Source organism: Lepidochelys kempii, chromosome 6 (genome assembly GCF_965140285.1).
Source record: "Lepidochelys kempii isolate rLepKem1 chromosome 6, rLepKem1.hap1, whole genome shotgun sequence".
Taxonomy (NCBI): domain Eukaryota; kingdom Metazoa; phylum Chordata; order Testudines; family Cheloniidae; genus Lepidochelys; species Lepidochelys kempii.
The window spans coordinates 16,345,803-16,368,107 of record NC_136385.1 but is presented as its reverse complement, the minus strand read 5'-3'; the positions used below and the strand labels follow the sequence as shown (position 1 = coordinate 16,368,107).

General features: G+C 53.2%; 1 protein-coding gene across 8 annotated transcripts in view; it reads left to right on the top strand.

Annotated features, from left to right (window-relative positions):
- The window catches only part of SYT7 (synaptotagmin 7), a 176,026-nt gene that overhangs the window by 94,052 nt on the left and 59,669 nt on the right, over positions 1-22,305 (top strand). For 2 of the 8 annotated variants that reach the window (XM_073346934.2, XM_073346933.2), the window contains exons 3-6: positions 3,790-3,869; positions 9,894-10,025; positions 11,136-11,351; positions 17,415-17,783. In XM_073346934.2, coding sequence (XP_073203035.1) covers positions 3,790-3,869; positions 9,894-10,025; positions 11,136-11,351; positions 17,415-17,783 — 797 coding nt within the window. Of the gene's footprint in view, positions 1-3,789; positions 3,870-9,893; positions 10,026-11,135; positions 11,352-15,423; positions 15,741-17,414; positions 17,784-22,305 lie in introns of those variants that run through there. The other 6 variants (XM_073346935.2, XM_073346937.2, XM_073346936.2 and 3 more) reach the window with 6 other exon arrangements.

Sequence of the window (22,305 nt, the reverse complement as noted above, 5' to 3'; positions counted from 1 at the left end):
TGCTCTTGGCAGAGTCTGCGCCATTCTGGAACCTGTATCATTTAACGACAGAGCTTACGGGCTCCTAGAACGCAAGAGGTTCACAAGACAGTGTTTCCGCGTCCTGCAGGCCACTCCGGCTGTGTCTGTAACCTCCTCTAACCTGGACCTTTTGAACAATGGAGCTCAGAGATCTCATGAGCTGGGCCGGGGGTGTTTGCAGCCTTGTTGAACTGCAGCGGCTGGGCTGAGAGAGTGTGGCAGGCTTGGGAGCAGCTTAAACCCAAACTGGTTGGCTGATGAAGGTGACAAAGTCTCCAAGTTGTGCTGCTGGCAAAGACAGGAGCTCACCTGCTGAACCTTACGCTCTGCCAGCGGTTGTAGAGCTCTGGAGATGCTGAATTCAGCCTGATGTTGGCAAAAGTTATCAGCTCAGCTGGGTCCTGGCAAAGTTCTCCGAAGTTCAGACATTGGGGGAGTGCTCCAAGGGTCGGTCCTCGGGCCGGTTTTGTTCAGTATCTTCATAAATGATCTGGAGGATGGTGTGGATTGCACCCTCAGCAAGTTTGCAGATGACACTAAACTGGGAGGAGAGGCAGATATGCTGGAGGGAAGGGATAGGATCCAGAGGGCCCTAGACAAATTAGAGGATTGGGCCAAAAGAAATCTGATGAGGTTCAACAAAGACAAGTGCAGAGTCCTGCACTTAGGACGGAAGACTCCCATGCACCACTACAGACTAAGAACCGCATGGCTCGGCAGCAGTTCTGCAGAAAAGGACCTAGGGGTTACAGTGGACAAGAAGCTGGATATGTTACCAAGAAGGCCAATGGCATTTTGGGCTGTATAAGTAGGGGCATTGCCAGCAGATCGAGGGACGTGATCATTCCCCTCTATTCGACGTTGGTGAGGCCTCATCTGGAGTACTGTGTCCAGTTTTGGGGCCCACACTACAAGAAGGATGTGGAAAAATTGGAAAGAGTCCAGTGGAAGGCAACAAAAATGATTAGGGGACTGGAACACATGACTTATGAGGAGAGGCTGAGGGAACTGGGATTGTTTAATCTGCGGAAGAGAAGAATGAGGGGGGATTTGATAGCTGCTTTCAACTACCTGAAAGGGGGTTCCAAAGAGGATGGCTCTAGACTGTTCTCAGTGGTAGCAGATGACAGAACAAGGAGTAATGGTCTCAAGTTTCAGTGGGGGAGGTTTAGGTTGGATATTAGGAAAAACTTTTTCACTAGGAGGGTGGTGAAACACTGGAATGCGTTACCTAGGGAGGTGGTGGAATCTCCTTCCTTAGAAGTTTTTAAGGTCAGGCTTGACAAAGCTCTGGCTGGGATGATTTAGTTGGGAATTGGTCCTGCTTTGAGCAGGGGGTTGGACTAGATGACCTCCTAAGGTCCCTTCCAATCCTGATATTCTGTGATTCTATGATTCTATGACATTTGTGGTGACTGGCTCCAAAGTTAACCACCTGGCCTTCTAAGGCACGTTCAAGGACATGTGCTGTTGTGGAGGGCTCTTGGAGTTTCTAGGCCAAGCCATTTCTGGGGAGGTGCCTTCCCAAAAGTAACTCAGGAGGAAAACATCTCCATTTGCACCTCTTATGGCTGTCTGAGTGACATCCAGAAATCTCTCCTCTGCCGGGAGACCACACAGGAGAAAGCAGAAGCAGAACTGAGGTGTTTCTGAGGGACACAGAGGGAGATCAAGGGCTGAGGCTTAGGATGGAGAAAGCAAACCACAACCTAGCTATGAAGTCACTGCACTGCCTTGGCTCCATAAATGAGCCCCTTTCTCCCCCCCACCCCACCCCCTGGGGCAGCATTTCTCATGGTGATTAACAGGCTGTTTGTGATCCTCCCCAGGCTTTTTCTTAATTTGTGGGCAGATTACCCACAACTAACTGCAATGAACAATGCATGTGTGTGGCTGCCTGGAGAGCTCACAGGGACAGTGCAGGTGGGGTGAAAGGTCTAGGGGGAGTGAGCTGTCAGTCTGAGTCCATATTTCACATTGCTAGACTACCCCTCCCCAGCCACGGAATCCCTTCCCCTACCCTGATCAGACTGGTCATTCTCCAACTCTCTGTTGTCCCCTCAATCCTGTCCTTCTTTCCAGATCCAAATTGCTGACTCCCCTGCCCACAAACACCCCAGCCTTATCCCACTGTCACCCCTGCCCTCAGTCCAGACCCAGATTCCTTCACACGCACTTCTGCTGCTGTGCCACTCTCCATCGTCCCACTCTGACCCAGATCCAAATTCTCTTCTACTGTTCGTCGCCACCTTGACCTAGATCCAAATTCTCTCCTGCCCCATCCTGCTCTATCTGTGTGCCTGGAGCCAGCTCCCTTCCTCCCCTCTCCCCCCGCTGCTGTCCTGTTTTTTCCCACCACTACATCCAGAGCTCCTGTTGGATCCAAAGCACCCCATATGTTTGTTGCTCTCTCTTGTCCCCTCTCCCCCTGCCCCCGGACAAGCATATTTCATGCAGCTGAGGCTTAAAAATACCCCTGGCGGCCTCTCACTTTTCTTAGATGGCTTCCCCCTAGAGCTGTGCGGGGGGGCCCTTTACCTGCACCTGTGTGGGTTGGTGTCATCCACTAATTGTTTGCTAATCAGCATTAATTGTGCTCTTGTCTGCCCTGGAATCGCACAGCATGTTGTACCTGCCATCGGAAATCACTACCAAGTGGCCTTATTATCAAGCCCCAATTAGGAACAAATGCACATTTCATTAACTTGTGACATGTTTTTTTTTTTTCTGTGAACTTAATTAATTAAAGTTCAATTAATCCTAAAATTGCTGATCCTCCCCTGCTGCAGATGTGATGGGGCAGCGGAGAGGAAGGCCGGGTTTGGCTCTCTGTCTTGCGTTCATGAAGCAGAAGCAGTAGGGGGGCACAGGTCATCCAAACTAACTCCTTGGAAGTGCTCCATTGTGATGGCCAAGCAAGGAGCATTCTGGGGCATGCCTTTCCCATGATGCTTTCTGACTGTTTCAGATGTCTAGGGAAACACACCAGAAACGTTAAGAGTTTGACCAATTTCAGGATTTTTCCAAGCAAAACCAGGTGAGCAGCTGAAGTGAATGACAAACTGGAAGCCACAAAAGAGCAAAAACTAGGTCAGAACACACCTGACAATCTGGGACATGAGACTTAATCATGGCCTCATCCAACGAACGTCCCCCAAAATCCAGCACCCATCTTCAGCTGCACATTCCCCTCACCCTGCAGACAGTGGGCTGATAGAGATGGCAGCAGGGAAAGCTCTGGCTGGCCTCATGGGCAACCTGTTGGTTCAAGAATTAGTCACATTAAATAGACATTATTCAGGGTGGGGTGGGAGAGTTTGGGCACTTAAGTCACATGGTCTTGTTTCTTCTCCCTGATTAAATGACTGTTTTAAAACAGGTATCTGTCAGTGGGTGAGAGGATTGCTTTGTGTTTAGGGGACTTGACTAGGATGCTGGGGACCTGGGTTCAATTCTTGGCTCTAGCACAGATTCCTTGTGGGACCTTGGGAAAGTCACTTGGCTACCATCACATTAGCCAGGAAAGCGTTTATGTCGTAACCACAATGAGAGCCAGATGGATAGGGAGAACACTGATCTGCAGCAAATGAAACCTGTGAGTCTGATTACCGCTGGTACCTGGGGCTCACAGTGGGCAGACTGGCCTGAAAAAAATTAACAATCCCCAGACAATTCACAGGTTTTAGCACGAGCGAGCCTGTGTCCAAAAATTCAGTTGGGAACTTCTTGGCTCCGACCCCTTGACATATCTCCCTTCTTTTCCCATAGGGTAAACGTTATAAAAATTCCTTGGAGACGGTGGGGACCCCGGATTCCAGCCGAGGGCGCAGCGAAAAGAAAACCATCAAGTAGGTGCCACGGGACAGCGCGGGAAGGGATTAAAGCTTCAGGTGCTGCCCTGGAGCGTGGTGTCTGCTCCAGCAGCTTCCCAGAAGCTGGAAACTCCTGAACCCCAAACACCCCCACACACTGCCCCCCGTACACCCTGCCCCCACACAGCCATGACAATCCGCCAGCACCCGCAGGTCCCTACACACTGCCCCATTCACCCTGCCCCCACACAGCCTTAACACCCCACCAACACCCGCACATCCCCACACTCTATGCTCCATAGACCCTACCGCCACACAATATTGACAGTCCACCAACACCCACACATCCCCACAAACCACGCCTGTACACACTGCCTCCACAAAGCCACGACAATCCACCAACACCCGCACATCCCCACACACTGCACCCCATACACCGTGCCCCGACAGAGCTTTAACACCTCATCAACACCTGCACATCCCCACAGTCTATGCTCCGTACAAACTGTCCCCACAGTCATGACAGTCCAATACGCGCACATCCCCACACCCTGCCCCCACACAGCCATGACAATCCACCAACACCTTCACATCCCCACACACTGCAACCCATACACCGTGCCCCGACAGAGCTTTAACACCTCATCAACACCTGCACATCCCCACAGTCTATGCTCCGTACAAACTGTCCCCACAGTCATGACAGTCCAATACGCCCACATCCCCACACCCTGCCCCCACACAGCCATGACAATCCACCAACACCTTCACATCCCCACACACTGCAACCCATACACCGTGCCCCGACAGAGCTTTAACACCTCATCAACACCTGCACATCCCCACAGTCTATGCTCCGTACAAACTGTCCCCACAGTCATGACAGTCCAATACGCGCACATCCCCACACCCTGCCCCCACACAGCCATGACAATCCACCAACACCTTCACATCCCCACACACTGCAACCCATACACCGTGCCCCGACAGAGCTTTAACACCTCATCAACACCTGCACATCCCCACAGTCTATGCTCCGTACAAACTGTCCACACAGTCATGACAGTCCAATACGCGCATATCCCCACACCCTGCCCCCACACAGCCATGACAATCCACCAACACCCACACATCCCCGCACACTGTGCCCCATTCACCTTGCCCTCCCACAGCCTTAACACTCCACCAACACCCAAACATCCCCACACACTGTGCCCCATACACCCCACCCCCATACAGATTCCACACCCCTGCAACACCCACACATTCCCACACACTGTACCCCATACATCCTGCCCCTACACAGCCAAGACAATCCACCAACACCCGCACCTCCCCATACTCCTTCAATGTCCACAAACACATCCATAGACCCGGAAACTCTGAACATCCCCACACCGTGATGCCTTCAAACATCCCCATGCCTCTGCACCCCACATTCCTGTTTCCCCAGACTACCCGATCACACCTCCCCCCACACTCCTGCACCCTCAGATACTCCCAAGCTCAGAGGCTCCACACACTTCTGCACCCCAAAATACTTCTTATAGCCCCACCCCCAAACACACCCCTGTGCCCCCAAACAAACCAGCTCACCACTGCACCCTCAAACTCTCTCACCCATTGCCCCCAGCACACACACCTCTCCAAAGGCACACAGCTGCCTAACCCCCAGATGCCCCCCCACCTCCTCCCCAGCTCAGACACCTCCCTGACACACACAGCCCCCCACACCAATCAGACACCAACCTCAGACTGCCCCACTGCCTCGTGTGCACCCAGCCACGACCTACAAACTGCTCTCCTCTGCCCCCAACACCACCCCCCATCTAAACATTCCAGTGCTGCATCTGCTCACCAGCCCTGAGCGAGAACAGAGCCTACCAAAGCCAGACCAAGGCTTCATGTCTCCCTGCCCTCCTCAGGGCAGCAGGCAACCACCTCCTGGGAGCCCAGAGGACTGTCCCCAGGGCTGCGAGTCCTCAGAGCTGTCTCCTCAGGGTGGGCAAAGTCAGGGCCTCGGGTCCCTCATGCCAGGCTCGTAGCCATGGTGGCAGGGCTTGGCGAGGCTGTTAGGCCATCATGCTGCATCTTGCCCGCAGGGGATGCTGATCGCCAGCCGGGGTCTGCTATAAAAGACCAGGTCCTGCAGCAGCTAGTTCCCCTGGTTTTTCCTTCTTCCTGCATGGTCCATGCTCCCCAAAGGGCAGCCAGGGCACATGGAGGGGCAGGGATCCTAGCTGCTCTCCACATTGACAGCCATTGGGGTAACCAGTTGGATCTGGGCTCCCATGCCCACCCCATCCCGACCCCCCCTGGACACCTCCTTCTGCAGCAGCCTGCTTGGCTTGGACCAATCACAATGAGATTTATCCTTCTCTATTCACATCTCAGCACACAGAAGTCCCCACTGCCCCACAGAGGGAGGGGAGACATCTCAGGGTCCCCTCTGCCCCACAGAGGAATGGGAAGGTGCCTCAGGGTCCCCTCTGACCCACAGAGGGGAGGGGAGGTGCCTCAGGGTCCCCTCTGCCCTACAGGGGTGGAGGACACCTCACGTTCTCTCTGTCTCACACCAAGCAGGGGCCCTGCTGTTCACTTGGCTGTCTCCATAATGTCTTGCCCCACTCTCAAGCTGAGGGTTTAAGCCCATGGTGCACTCTGGGGGGATATGGGCCACAGCCATGACCTTTCTCAGGGCTTCTCTTTGTTCAGAGGCCAAGGCAGCATCCAAAGACAGAGACGCCAATGGGGCAGTCCCTACACCCACTCCATAAAGGACGTGGGGCCGAGGGCTGTAATGCGTGACTGGGCTGTGCGGCAAGAGGGCTCCTAAGACGGGTGCACTTGGGTGGAGAAATGGTGTGAAGGGCTACTGATGGGCCTGGGGTGCTGTAACATCGTGCAATGGGGCAGTGCCCACCGGGGCAGTAAGATGGGCCTTCAGGGGAACTGGGCCCTGTGACTATGACTGGGCCCCAGGTGGCTCCTACCCACCCACGCCAGGACAGCGATATCGGTCAGCACTCTGCCTGTTCCCCCCATGCCCTGGAAACCTGGCGTCCCCTTCTGCGTGGCCTGTGCGGCTGGGGGGAGGTCAGCTGGCCGGGGTGGGGGCAGTCCTGGGAGGAGGGATGGGTGGATGACTGACCCATTTCAGCCTGGCGAGAGCCATTGTCGCGTCTATCGCTCTTCCAGGCTGAGCCTGTCGCCTTCCACTGCCTTCCTGAGGAGTGGCCACTTCCAGTGGGACTGTGGCTGCTTCCTCCTCTCACCAAGCCTATGTGATGCCTTGTGGAGCTTACTCTCTTCACCCGCCGTGACCAGGGCTGCCCCTCCATGGACCGGCCAGTGGTGCAGTTATTGTGGCACTCTGGCTGGTGGATCAAGTGTGTGCGCACAAGGTCCCTGGGTGCATGGGATCTTCCCTACCATAGGCCCAAGGGTGGCAGCACCTGTCCTCATGTGGGCCAGGGGACCTTGGGCAACATGCCCCTTCACACAGTGCCCGCGGGGCGGCCCCATTGCGTGCTCCAGACCTGGCTGATGTCACCGACCCTGCTGATGAGTGAAGTGATGAGAGATGAGGTCCGTGGTGAGTCGCAGAGGAGTGGTGTGCGGGCTGCCCTCTGAGGAGAGGAGTCACTCAGGGGACAAAGAGCTAGCCTGAGACACGCCATCCTACACCGCAGACACTCACCCCATCCACTCCTCAGACACTCCACCCTCTCTCTCTGGGAGGGTCTGCCCACTCCCTAAGGGGTACGCCGCCCACTTGAGACTCTTCACCCTCTCTCCTCGGGACTCAAAAGCTGCCACTTCCCAGAAGCCTCATGGGTCTCCCAGCACCAGTGACAAGAGACTCTCCAGACAGCTCAGCCTCCGATGCCCAACCAGCTGGCCCTGACTGAGGAAGAGAGCTGCAAATCAGAGGGCCTTTGTCTCTCCCTCTCTCCTCCATCCTCTCTTCTCTCTTTCTCTCCCCACCTCCCTCTTTTCCCTTCCCTGCCTCCCCTCCACTTTTTCTCTCCCTTTCCCCCTTCTTTCCCCCTTCTTTCCCCCTTCTTCTCAAGGTTGTGAGCGAGCCTTGTGCTCTAAGGCAAAAGGCAGTGGCCCCTGGGGCACGTGCGGCCCCCTCTCCTCGGCCTTTCATCTCACTCTGTGTGTTCGGAGAGGCCGTTTCATGTCAGAACCGCAGGAGGACTGGAGGAATTAATGAGGGGAGGCGGGCTGAGTGCAGGCACGCAGCCTGTCGGGGACTTTTGAAGTCTCCGGTGAATTTGCCGCAGTACCACTTGACTTCAAAGGTGCTGCTTGTTGGATCCCATGTACTCCAGGTCAAGCAACAGGAAGCCATTGGCGGCTCTCTGAAGTCAGGAGGCGATGGGTAGATACGGCTTGTCTCTGATCTGTCCGTGGCATGAAGTGACCTATTTAGAGTCTGAAATGTACAGCCAGACAGTCGCAGTGCACACCCTGCTGAATCACGCTCCCTGGCTCCCGCTGCACCGTCAAGTGGGGACTGATCTTGTCCCGCAGGATGGGACAAGAGGGTTACCCTTAATATACGTTTTCTAGGAGAGGAGGGTCTCACATCTGGAGCAGAGTGTCCTTAGCTCTGGATCCTGCAGGGAGGGATTACACATCTGGAGCAGGGTGTCAGTTGTGGATCCTGCAGGGAGAGGTCTCACATCTGGAGCAGGGTGTCATCTGTCCTGGATTCTTCAGGGAGGAGTTGCGCATCTGGAGCAGGTGTCAGTAGCTCTGGATTAGAGAGGGGCCCCACATCTGGAGCAGGGTGCTATTAGCTCTGGTTCTCCACCTCTGCTGTACTAAGATGAGTCCTGGTGATGGACAATGCCTATCTAGGTGGAAGACAAACAGGAAATAAGAACCCCCTGCTGGATTCATCTGCCATCCCTCTCAGGTTTTTAGTGGCTGGTTTCAAATATTAGTCCTGTGTGTCTCTCAAGTTGCTCCCTGGGTCCCTCTCCTCTCTCCAGCTGGAGTTTCTAGCAAATCTCGAAGTGATGGCAGAACAAGTCTGACTATATTCCTGGCCCAGTGTCCCTCAGAGGCCAACCTCGGGAGATCCTGATGGACCATCACCCTAGCTTGACTCCCAACTTTATCAAATGTTCTTAGAATCTTTCCATTCCCCAAATCCCACGTCCTCCCATGCCTCAGGAACTGGGCATTGAGTCCTGCCAGCTCATTTCCCCCTTGAATGAAGGTGACATTCCCCTCAGCATGCTGACCTCCAGTCTCTTGGAAGATGTCAGTCAGTCCCCAAGACTGTAGTGGATTCTGCCGCTGTCTCAATGCTAAGGGGACTACGTTTTGCACTGCCCCATTGCCAGTTCTAGTGATTATATTGTGAGTCTTGAGCAGCTGGGGTGTTTTCCTGATGACCCCAGCTCTTGGGCTCGCGAGTCTGTGAGCATCTCAGCTTCTGTGGTAACACCTGCAGTGCGTTCCCAGCCCAGTAATGGTTGCCAAGAAAGCTTGAGAGCGTGACTCCCTAACGCTCCCAAACCGCCTCCTTTTTAGGCCAATCTCATGCTTTTGGGGGCATGCCTCCTGATTTCTGAATGCCTGGAGCCATCAGTTCTGCCAACATCCAGGGGGCAGGGTGCTTGGGATGTAGTGAGAACTGCCCTGAAGCTGTTCCCAGGAACAGAGCAGGGAGCCTGGCGAGACATTACCAGGTTGCCGTGTCCAGCGGACTCTCCTTTAACCTGCACTCTGTCTCTCTCTCTCTCCTACCAGCTTCTGGAGGCTCCTGCTCCCGTCTTTCTGCTGCTCTTCGTCCCTTTGTCCCCAGTCCATCCTCCCTCCGTGTTTGCGTGGGTGTGTATGTGTGTGGCAGGCCAATGCCGCGACCGCTGTGGCTTTTTTTTCACAGGAGGAGATGGAGCTGCTCTCCTTTTTAACCTGGCTTCTTTCTGGTTTTGTGGGGGAGGGGGTTGATTTTTTTTTCTCCTTCCTCCCCTCGCAGGAATTCAGATTCTCTCTCTTGTATTTCCCTTTTCTTTCTCCCCTCTTCTCCGGCCGATGTAGTGATCTAGACAGAGACTTTTGGAATAACAATGACAACACAGTGCAGCAGAAATGGAGCTCCTACCCTCCCAAGGAGTTTATACTAAACATTTCACCTTACGCCCCATACGGTGATCCACGACTTTCCCTCAAGTGAGTCTCTCGTTACCTGGTTTGATCATGTGTAGTGAGTATATGCGCAACCCACCACCCACCCACCTACCCTCTCCTCCCCTTCACCCTCCTCCTCTTCCTCTTTGCTCCACCTCTTCTCCCCACACACTCCACCCCCATGGGCAGACAGCCATGGAGACGAGCAACCCCTCCTGCCCTTCCTGCCCCCTGCCTTTATCTCAGTGGTTCCCAACCACTGGCAAGGGCGCCAGTACTGGTATGCCAGGCCAGTTCCCTGGGCTCAGCCCCTCGCTCCCTTAGGCTCAAATCCAAGTCAGAGAGAGCGTTGCCAGGGTCTTCAGTGGCCCTTCACAAGGCACCGCTGCATCAGGCTGCCCCCTTGTGGGGCTGGGCCCAAGCTCCAGGGCGGGATAGAACACAGCCCACCAAATGGGAAGCAGCGGTGGGCACCGGCTGGCACAGCTGTGGCCTCGGGACCTCATCCAAAGCTCATGCCAGCCAATGGGAAGCTTGCCATTGACTTGGCGGAGGTTTGGCTCAGGCCCTTCACCTGCTAGTCTGGAACAGCTGCCCCAATGGATTGGGAACCACTGCCCTAAGTGACTCGCTGAGAGAGGCTAGCGCCCCCACCCCGCTGCCCCAGGTCCCCTCTGCTCTCCCTCCCCCACCCCATGCCCCCTTCTCTGCAGCACAGGATGGGGTTGCGCGTTTGGGTCCCCCCTCAGCGTGTACTCTGCATTTGCACTGTGTGGTGGTGACTCTGGTGCTGGTAAGCTCTCACTAACATGGCTTTTCTCTCCCTCTGCCTGTACTGGTGCCTCTCCTAACAGTTTTCTCCATTGTTTAACCCCTCGTTGTCTATGGGATAACGTAACTTTGCTGCCATCACACACTCACACCGAGCCGGGGCCGCCTGTTGTTTTTTCTCTCCTCTCCCTGTTGCCGAAGGCTCCCCGTCAGCCCTTTCTTTTGCAGTGCTGATGTCTCTCTTTCTCTCTCTGTCTGTCTGTCTCTTGTCTGTCTGTCTGTCTCTCTCTTTCTTTCTCTCTCTCTTTCTCCCCCAACATGTGGCCTCCTCCCCGCCACCCCCCCCCTCGCGCCCATCCTGGTGGATCTGGCCCACCCCAGTGGCTCTCTGCTATCGGGCGCTAAGTTGGCTGCCTCTTCCGCTCCGGGGTTGGCGGGGGAGCGAGAAGGACGCCCGGGGGAGAAGCAGCAGCTCCGCGAGGACGGCATGAAGAGCAGCCTGTCTGCCCACAGCGAGCCCAGCAATGGGAAGGCGGGGAGAGGCCGATGGCACACGGTGCAGAGCCACCTAGCAGCAGGGAAGCTCAGCCTATCCAAGTGAGTGAGAGCGCTTCTCAGGCCCTTCCCGGCCCCATGAGGCACTGCAGCGTGGGGTCCAGCAGAGCATGGGGTTGGGTGAATATCCTGCTGTTTGAGTGGATTATCCCCCCCACTGGGGTCAGGCAGCGGGTACAGGAAAATGTGGGGTCGTGTGAGAGGACTACCCCACCCCAGTGGAATCAGACAGGGCAGTCTGGAATGTCTGAGATGGCAGGAAACACTTGGCCACCCGATGGGGATTTAATGATGATGAGATGAGAATCCTCTTGATCCTTGGTGAAGTACTGTCATTATCTCCATTGCGGTAGCATCTGGGGGACCCCAGTCAGAACCCAGGGCCCCAGTGTGGAATCCCTGTCACTGGAGAACAGGTTTGACAACCACCTGTCAGCACTCACCGAGGTACACTTGGTCCTCCCTTAGCTAAGGAGGGATGGACTGGATGACCTCTCGAGGTCCCTTCCAGCCCTCTATTTCTGTGATTGTGCTAGGCACTGTGCAAACAGCAAAAGACAGTCTCTGCCCCAAAGAGCTTATAATCAAAGTAGAAGTCTAGAGACAACAGGTGGGTCTAGACAGGAGAGTCTGAAGGAGGACACCGAGGTGTCTTTGTGGATGACCACAGGGAGCTTCTCCCGTGCGTGAGGGAGAGAGCACGAAGGGGCCTGTCTGAACATTTAACAAGTGGGTGATGGAGGCTCTGGCAAAGCGGAAGGGGAGCCAACGGCTTGGCAGCATTGGATTGACGTTGGGTAGGATGGGGTAGGCCGGAGAGGACCTTGAAAGTGACAAGTCATTTGGGTTTGATGTGGTGGAGGAGGAGCCAGCAGAGCAGTGGAAAGAGAGGTGTGAGAACGTCAAAGCTACAAGCCTGGAAAATTATCTGTGTAGTGGTGTTTTGAACGGGAGATAAGTGGGGCAGGACTGCTTTTGTCAAGGCCAGAGAGGACAAGTTTGGTCAAGATGGGGTGGGCGTGGATGAGACTATTAGAGGTGTGGATGGAAAAGGAAGGCTGGATCTTAGAGGTGATGTGCAGGAGAACGTGTAGACCCAGCCTAGATGTGAGGACCTACAGAAAGGGCTGAGGCAAAGATGACGCCTAGATTACAGACCTAGGCAACAGGAATGATGGTGGGGTTGTCCATAGCGATTGAGATAGGAGCGTGAGGAGAGGCCTTAGGGAGTGGGGTTTGGTGGCTGGGAATTAATTAATTTGATGTCCAAAAAGCAGGGCCCCGTCTCCATGTCACTATTGCTAGCTGACTGGTTCCCCCAGCTGGCAGAGCTGCATCCTCTGCGGTGGGGCAGCACCCCCTGAGCAGCCCTGTGGATGTGCTTGAGTCAGTTAATCTTGGGGATCCTGCCTGCTACATGGGCTTTCTATGGGTCTGGAAGGGAGATCGCCTGCCCAATGCTCAGTCTCTTGGAATCAAGGCTCTGCTGGGGATCAGTGCTAGAAGTGGGGGGAGACTTACAGGTACCAGGCAGGCCAGGGGTTATGCCTACATTTCTGCAAGTATCTGCGGGTAGGGGAAGTGAGCAAGGTAAGAGGCTGCTCAGCTGGCTTTCTACCCCTTCCATGCTTAGTACCAAGCCGGGGGGCTCTGGTAACTTACTAGTGGATTGCTCCAATGGGCAAACACTCCAATATGGAGTCATTGGTTTGTGTAGTGAAACAGCTAATGGATTGCCCCACTCTTGGGCCATCCCATTCCTACCCTTGGGGGCAGGACCATTCTTAGCCCCACCCCCATGGAGGGGGCTAACGGCAGTAGTGACTTCTTGGAGTCCATTCTATGTCCAGATTTGGCCTAACTTTTGCAATAAACTAAATTTTTGAGCCCCAAAATTTTGCTCCCTTAGTCTGATGTCAGAGGGGGACTTGGGGAAAATTTTGAAGTTTATCAGCGTTAGAAAAAAACAGTTTCTTTAGGACACTCGTAACTCAGTTTGGCTTAAAGGTCTTGGACCAGATTCTCAGCTGCTGTAAATTGGCATAACTCTGTTCATTTACATGGAGCTACACTGATTTACACCAGATTGAGGATCTGGCCCTAAATTTCTAATCTCTGTTGGCTAAATTGCCCGAGATCCAGGAAGGTACAGACTCCAATGGTGCAGTATTTAACTCAGATACTATGCTGTGCTGTAATTCACTGAATAACATGTATAATTCTACACCCTAACTAGAAATACAGCAAAGTAGTCTCTCGGAAGAACATATATAGATGTATGGCATGTTTTCACATATCATTGTGTTGAAATACATTCATTTAAAAAACACTAAGGAAATTCCCAGACAAAATGCTTTGTTAAGATGCCAGTAAGGTTTTAATAACATATTCAAATACGTCATTTAAAATTTTGTTAGAGTCTTATTGTTATAAAGAATAATTTGAAAGCCAGGAAACTGTAAGTTAATATTCAATTTACAAAAAAAGAAAAAAAAGAAAGAAACTGGAAATTCAGAGTTAAGGTTCCATAAATAACCTTAACTCTGTACCTGAACAACCTTCTGTATCCCCAAGACATCTTTCCAATGGCCCTTTCCATACATTTCCTATATGAGCTACATGCCCCTACTATAGAGACCCCTTTCTGATTTATGATATGCAAATTCCATTATCGCTGCATTGAAACAACATACCCAGCTACAATCCCTCCTCAAATCCATGCTCCTGGACTGTGTCAGGCAGAGCACCTGCCTCCTACCCATCTGATACAGAGTAAAGATCTCTCCTTCCCACCCACAAATGCCCACTGGAGCAAGACAGGACAACACTCACATCACACTTTCTATATATGGTCCCCAGACACATTACCTGTTCCAGAGAGGACTAGCTCAGGTGTTCAGATACCATGGGGGTGGGAGTAGTGATGGATGGGTGGATAGATGGAAAGATGGATATATGCATCTGAGGTGGGAATGATGTATGAGTGTGCATAAGGGTGGATAGATAGATAGATAGATAGATTAGATAGATACGGTGTAGCTAGCTAGCTTGATAGATAGATTAGATTAGATAGCAGGGTATAGCTAGCTAACTAGATAGATTAGATTAGATAGCAGGGTGTAGCTAGCTAACTAGATAGATAGATAGATAGATTTGACAAACTTTTGAAAATGACTTGAAGCACTTGGCACAGACACCAGTCTATGACATGTGGTTAGTGCATTTAAGAGTGGGAAATGAGGCAGAGTTAGGGTGTTTGAGAAAATTTAGCTCTGAATTTCTAGACTGTAATGCCTTTGCATTGTCATGAATTTCCCTTTGGCTTTGTCTTTACTGCTTTTTTAAATACGATGTCCCTGTTTTAAGAAGGTTTCTAGCAGAGGGAATTGATCTGCCTTACAGACCTGGTTGTATCTTAATGAAGTTCCTTTTGCTGGGGAGACACACAGCCACTCCTGTAGCTGACACCTGCCCTTGTGATGGGGCTCTCCATTGCATTGTGTGTCTGGAGGAGGTCGACCTTCACTCGCTTGTGCCATAGGAATAGCAGTATCCAGGGGGCGGGAGTAGGTACTAGCAGACGCTAGAGTGCCAGGTGTGCTTGATGCCAGGTTCGTACAGTTCCCTCTGCATCAGAAGTGGCTACCATGCGTCAGTTACCGCTGATAGAAATTTATATATTCCACTGGCTCAGGGCCCAGAGCAGCCAATTTTAGTTTCCTGTGACTGAGAGGTTGTAAATTGGACTAATTTAGGATTTGATAGAAAACTGAAATGAGGTCACTGAGCATGGAAGCGAAGGCAGCGGCTGGGAAAGGCCCATCTCTGCGTCATACCAGGCAGCACAGGGGCCACGCTTGGGGACTCATCACCCAGATGGCATTGCTCCTTCCGAATCACATTTGCCAAGGAACCCAAAAATATATGCCAAGCCAGAGGCAATGCCAGTTGGGTGACACACCTCTCCAGGGCACCTGGGTCTTTGAGGCGGGCTTTCTGCTTATTCAGGACTTCACTTTTTCTCTTTCCCTTTACTCTTTCTTGATCTCTCTCTTTCTCGATCTTTCTTTTTTCTCTCCCTCTCTCCTTTCTGCTCTCTGCGTGATGCACGAAGGCGCAGCTTCACCATTGTGTTTCAGCCATAATTACAGCCCAAACCCACATGGAAAGTAGACAAAGTTTTCCTGCTGCTGCCACGGTGGAAGCGATTCCCCCAGGGCCCGGCTGGTATGTGCCACGGAGGTGGCATCTGCTGCCACTGTGGCTGGGCTGTTCTTCCTTTGTACCCTTGGGAACCATGCAGGGTCTTAGGTTTGAAATGACCATCAGGGTGGATGGTGAATACCCTGGCCTCAGCCCAGCCGGCTGCTACAGGGACGTCTCAGCCGAAGGCATGACCTCATGGCAGCAGCAGAGCTGGGGGACAAAGAGGTTAGTTGGGTCCTGGCCACATGCTCCTCTGTTCAACCACAGGGTTAGCTACCTGCTTCATTGGCTGTCCAGCCGAGCGTCTAACTGGGTGCTCTGTATGCGTGCCCAGCCATGTGCTCTGCCCTGTGTCCAGCCTTGCGCTCCAGGTGCATGCTCTCATGTGACAGCTGTGCGCTCAGCGACGGGCTTTGTCAAATATCCAGGAACTGTGTGCTCGGCTGAAGGCTCCGACACGTCTTCAGCCAGGTGCGCCATTGCATTCCCAGTTGGGGCGCTAGCCACATGTTCCATTGTGTGCCCAGCTGTGTGCTCAGTTTTGTCTGCTCAGTTTTGTCTGGCTGTGCTCTACCATGTAGCTGGCTGTGTGTTTATCTGGGTGCTCTGCCATGTAGCTGGCCATGTGTTTAATCTGGGTCTTCTGCTGTGTTTATCTGGGTGCTCTACCAGGAATCTGGCTGTGTTTATCTGAGTGCTCTACCATGTGCCTGGCTGCATGTTTAGCCGTGTGATCACCCATGGGTCTGGCTTCATGGTTCGTTAGTGTACATTGCATTGTCTTTCCATGTTCTCTGTCCTGGGTCAGCCCATGCGCTCCGTTTCTCATGCCCAGATGAGCCCCTGTCCCCACGTGGGCAGCTGGCTGTATTTTTCAGCCACCAGCCCTTTCCACCAGGGTTCAAACATTGCAAAGGCCAGATTGTGACCTGGCCGTTGTCCCTTTGGAGTCAGTGATGCAGCCCTGATTTACCCCGGCTGAGCATCTGACCCTTAAATGCAGAGCCATCCTGAAAGCTAAAAAACACAGATGCAAGAGACCAGCAGGCATCTTCCCCTTCTCTGCAGGGCAAAGGAAAGCTTGAGTCCAGAGGCTTTCACCTCATGGCTGGGCTTTGGGCTGTCTCCCGATTGGCACTGTGCCATAACCAGCATGTGGGGGCCGAGGAAGGGGCAGCCAGTCAGGAGAGAGAATACTGGGAAGTCATTGCCGCACGCATGCGCCAGGCCTGACGTTGCCACTGTGCCCCAGGGAATGTGCACGGTACACTTGAGGGGCTTCTGTGGTTCTTGACCTCAGAATGTGGGTGGCTGGGAATGAGCCTTTTTCACGCCAGCTTGGCCTGAACTTCGCTGAGGAGCCTGGTCCTGGGACTTTGGAGAGCCCCCACCTCACAGTCCCTTTCAGGGACTGAGTGGCTGCCCAGTTGTAGCCAATGGGGAGAGGGGTGTTTCTCATGTGACAGGAAGCAACGCGGACACTGGGGGGTTCGCCTTCACGCAGCAGCCTAATTAGCTCAGAAAGGAGGTCGGCCAGCGTGCTGAGAAGGCGCAGGCTTCCTGCGAGCCGAGTGGGAAAGGAACGGGGACAGCAGTATCCCAAGCATCGGCTCATGGGCACGGACACGCCAAGCCCTCAAGGATCGGACAGAGTCTGGGCGACATGGCGTGGGGTGGACGGGAAGGCGAGATGGCCATGGGGCAGAGAGCTTGCGCCTCTCGGGAGGCAGAGACAGGGCCGAGACCTAGAGGGACAGCTTGCTGGTTCCGAAGGCTCCTGGCAGAGAGCGCACCACGCTGGGGCATCTTCTCTCTAACTCTCTTCTTTTGCTTCCTCCAATTTTGCCCCTTCACCTTCTTCTCCTTTCTTTCCTCTCCTTTGCCCTCCCCCTCCCTAAGTTTCGAGGACTCCACCATGTCCACAGCCACTACCCTTGAGTATATCCCCACCTCAGCAGGAGACCCGAAATGCCAGCGCCCACGCACACTGATGCGCCAGCAGAGCCTCCAGCAGCCGCTGAGCCAGCACCAGAAAAGCAACCACAGCCAGCCCACCACCAGCCAGAGCCTGGGGCACCTACAGTCTCACACCAGCTCCTCTTCCAGCAGCAGCAACCCCCGGGGCTACCGGAGCGGCCAGTCGCGGCAAGGAGTCTCGGCTGGCTCCAAGCACCGGACAGCTGGCGGCCGGAGCCGCTCCAACCCTGGGAGCTGGGACCACGTGGTGGGGCAGATTCGCAACCGAGGCTTGGATGTGAAGTCCTTCCTGTAAGTTCTCTCTCTTTTCTTCCCTCTCTCGCTTGTTTCATCTGCTCCTTCTTTGCCAGCCAGTGGCAGGAGCCCAATGCCACGCCGGCCACTGAATTGTCCTCTCTCGTGGGCAGCACCGCCAGCTCTTTCACTGCTCTGATCCTTATTTGCAAGTGGCAGAGGCATCCGTTACCCTGTGTAGATCTCTGTCCCCAATCCATGAGACACTGAGGAAGAGGGGGGCTCTCTCTCCTTCCTCTCTCTCCAAGTGTGTCTGGAGAAGGTTCTCTCCCTCCCTCCCTCTCTGCTCCCATCAAATCTGGTCGCTTCCATTTAATGCCATGGCTTTGCCCCACATATCCAGTAAAATCTCAGACTAAAGCATCCTGTGAATTTGGCAGCCACAGCTGGAGAGGAACTCTTGGGGCCCAGCCCTCCTGGCTTAGGGAACCAGTAAGTCCCATCCACTTCCTTCTCCTGAAGCAGGAGAACAGGCCCGTTGAGTGTGTCTTAGCAGAGCTCCTCACTCCACAGCTGCCTCACTGTCTATAGAATGGGCTGAACCAAAATCCCAGATCAGACCCGGGAGAAAGTGCCTGTGCGGTCCTGGATCCGTCCCTAGGTGCAGCTGCAGACAGCGCACAGTCTTGCCTTTGGGAGAGGAGGGAGCCTGTCAGCTCAGGGACAGGAATTCTCTTCCTGCCATGGGGTGACTCTCTTGTACCAGTGGGAAACTGACATTCCCACCGCGAAGGAGGCAATTGCCTGTGCTTATCCTTGGGAGTGTCAGCCCGCAGATCCTCCACGGCCGTGATCCCTAAATGCAGCTGTGTGAGAGCAGCTAGAGGCGTTCGATCTCTCATCAGTTGTAAATGCGTCTCCTATCAGTGATGGCTTTTACATTCCCAATGCCATGAACTAAGCTGAGTCCTTTGCTGTCATTATATCCCTGCTTATGACAATCGCACTTATCTTCTGGGCATGTGCCCCTCCCCTGCCAATACTTTCCCAAGGCACCCTGCTCTTTCGTTCACTCTTTACCCAGTGGGGCCCATATACAATGGGAACCACGTTGTAACTCCCACAGAATGTATTACATGTAGGGCCAGATCCTCAGCTGGCGTAAACTGATGTAACGCCATTGGAGTGAATGGGCCAGATCCCCAGTTAGTGTAAGTCATGACTCAGTGATGGGTGGGAAGGATGGTCTGGTGGTTAAAACTCTGGACTGGGCTTCAGAAGACCTGGGCTCAACTCGGGTTCAGCTACAGGCTCCCTGCATGAGCACGGGCTGCTCACTTACTCTGCCCTGTGCCTCAGTTCCCCATCCGTGAAATGGGATGAAGCTTCCTGACCTCAGAGCAGTGTTCTGAGACTAAAACCCATTAGTGAGTGGGCGGTGTTCAGATGCCAGGTAACTACTTAGATGGGTAAGGAACCACTCTGACTGATGCCAGTTGAGGCTCTGACTCACGACAGGGAATCCATCCTGCCTAATCAAGGGCATGGAGTGTCAGGTGTAATTCACCCACGTAAAGCTCTTTCAGATCCTTGGATGGAAGATGCAAATTCACTACACCGGTGATGGTGATCAGCATCCTTGGGGTTAATTTGCTATTAATTCAGCCAATTTTGTGGCTGTTCACACCCAGCTCAGCACCAAGGCCCTTTTACCTCCTGGCCTTAGCCTTAAAGATTTTCATAGCAGGCTCCATTTGCCAGCTTCCTGATTTATAGATGAATCTCATTAGCCCTCCAGAGGATTATAGACCTCTCTGTTTGCACAGCTTCATTTGCTTATTCCAGCCTTAATTGGTTGAAAAAAGTACCCACAGAAAGAGAACGAGCTGAGCAGTTCTATTGCTTTTGCCCTTCGAGGAGTCACTGCCATTTAGTTCCATTACTTCCAAAAAACCATTAACTTTGTTTTTCATCTTGCTTACCATCAAACTCCCGCTCCTCGGCATTTTAATGCACATGCATTTATTAACCTCTGGAGGCCCACAGGAGGCTACACTAACGAGGCTGCATCATCCATGCAAAGCATCCTGGGATCTCAAGTGGGTGAAAACGCTTGCTCTTCTAGAGAGGGAGCTGAGCCTTTAAATAGCAAGGCAGGCATGCCAGTGCCCCCCCATCCCCCATACACACACGCATAAGCAGGAGGCTGGAGTTGAGTGGGTTATTCTGTAGATATGCAGAGCACAGAAATATCTGCCTAGTATTGCTTTTCCTTGCAAGCAGTTGCTGTGGTTGACATGGGGATGCGCTGCCCATGAGGGAAGCTGGTTGGTGTGATCAGGAATGGGAGAGGATGGAAGCTTGGGTAAATCGCTAGAAAGATGTGATCCAGGCTAGGAGAGCCCCAGCTTTACACCTTCAGGAAGGGGCGATCTCCAACTGCTTCCCAATGGGACCCAGCACTTCTAGCCCTCGAAGGGCCCAGAATAACAGACTTTAAATCTGTGGCATGTTCAGGTACATGAGTGCTAGTTTGGCTTCTTTCGTGGCTCTCTCTGAGCCCTAAACAGTCAGGCTCATGACAGCTAAAGTACTTGGCTTTGCAGGCGGAGGAATACAAAATATAGTCCCAATAAAACAGTTTAAAAATCTCTAAAGCTTTCCTAAAACGTCCAGTATCTGTAGGAGACACAACAGCACGGCGTGCTGGGAAGGCTCTGCTGGAACTTGGTTGGGATGATGTGCGTGTCGCACCATGTGCAATGCAGCCGTCCCAGACTCACTGGTAACATTTACATTCCACACCAGGCTAGCCTGCATTCCCTGTCTCTAGATGCAGAGATGAGTGTATGGTCAAGGTCTCTCTCTTTCTCTCTCACTCCATTTTGATCTGGGGAATCCTCACTCTCTCTCAGGGGCGCTGGAACAATTTGTGTAGAGGGGGTGCTGAGAGCCATTGAACCAAACTGTAAACCCTGTGTATGATGGAAACCATGTCAAGTCAGGGGGTCTGGCAGCAGCCTTAGTTCCAACACCTATGCATTCTCTCTCCGCTTCTTTTCTCTCTCATGTATGTCTGGAGCCAATTTCTCTCTCTCTCTAGTCCTTTCTCCTGTCAATTGCCGTGCATTTCTGAGATACAAATCACGCAGTAGAAGAAGCCCATTCAGACCTTCCCTAGCTTCTCCCGCTCTGTCTGAGCTCTGTCTCATCCCCTGCAACCATTCATAGCCCTACCCACTCAGTTTGGCCCCATGTGACCTCTCCTTCCCCCTCCCACCGTCTGGCCTTTGTCTCACCCTGTGACCTTTCTCAGTTCTTTCCTCCATCTGAGCTGCCTCCCATTCACCTAAGGAAACCTTTCTAGTTCAGTTAAGAAACAAAACACAGCAATGACACTCAGGGAGTGTCACTCAGACAACAGGACCAGGGCCCAGGGGTATTTTTTGCCACTGTTTTCTGCACTCGGTGTCTCCTAATCCTCCCATAACAGACAATCATCTTTGCAGGGCCCTGCTCCACAGCTGCTGCCGTGCTGTTGGCTGGTCCTGACTTCCGAGACGCGCTTTACCTAGGAAAGGAGTCAGATGGCACTAGGCCTCTGCCAATGCAAACCCACCCATGCTTCTGATGGCAGCAGCTGCAACAGGATCAGACCCCATTCATTCTGTCTAGTCCTCATTGCTTTGGCTGGTGCAGGCTCCCTGGCAGCTCAGCGTGCCACCCTTTGCATAGCTGGATAGACTTTAAGCCCATTCTAATCATCTAATCTGATCTCCTGCATAGCACAGGGCGGAGAACCTCACCCAGTGATTCCGGCATCCCAGCCCATAACCTGTGGTACAGCTAGAGCACAATCTAGCAATGTGGGGCTCCGTCCTGCCAGGTGCTGAACACCCTCAGTGCCTAATGACTTTGAGAGGGGAATTGAGGCCACCTGGTGAATCCCCTCAACCCCTTGCAGGACTGGGGCCGTAAGGTTACAGCAGTGATCCCTGGGCCATGGTCCCTCCCTCGTTTGGACATTCCACTTCCCCCAGAGTTTCAAAATGTCCCCTTTAAAGAGTTCCGCCAGCTGGATCCCAGCAGATAGTGTCAGACTGAACCTGGGGGACAGCAGGCCGTTGGAGAGGGAAATGTTCTAAATGGAGATGGAGGAGTATCTGGGCTCCTTTTAGTCCAAACGAGGTGACACTGCCCTGGGGACCAAATGGACATTGTCCCAGCCTTGGGGAGGTTCCTGCATAGACCCTCTCTTCTACCTATTGCAGCAAGGAAGGGTGTACTCCCAGGACATTAATAATAATAACTCCATACACTTAGCATCTTCCAACCCACGTTGTCAAAGTGCTCTACAGAAACCAGGCCTCCACTGATCAGATGGAAGACCCTTGGCATCGGTCAGTGAGGGAGCACAGGCTAGGGGTTAAAAGGAGGCAGGCGGACTGGGTTCTAACCCCAGCTCTGCTACTGACTCACACTGAGTATGGAACAAGAGGTGGCAGTTCCAGCTCGAGGAGACCTGTCCTTGCTAGCTCTGATCGAGCTAGTGCACTAAAAATGGACGTGTAGTGGTGGG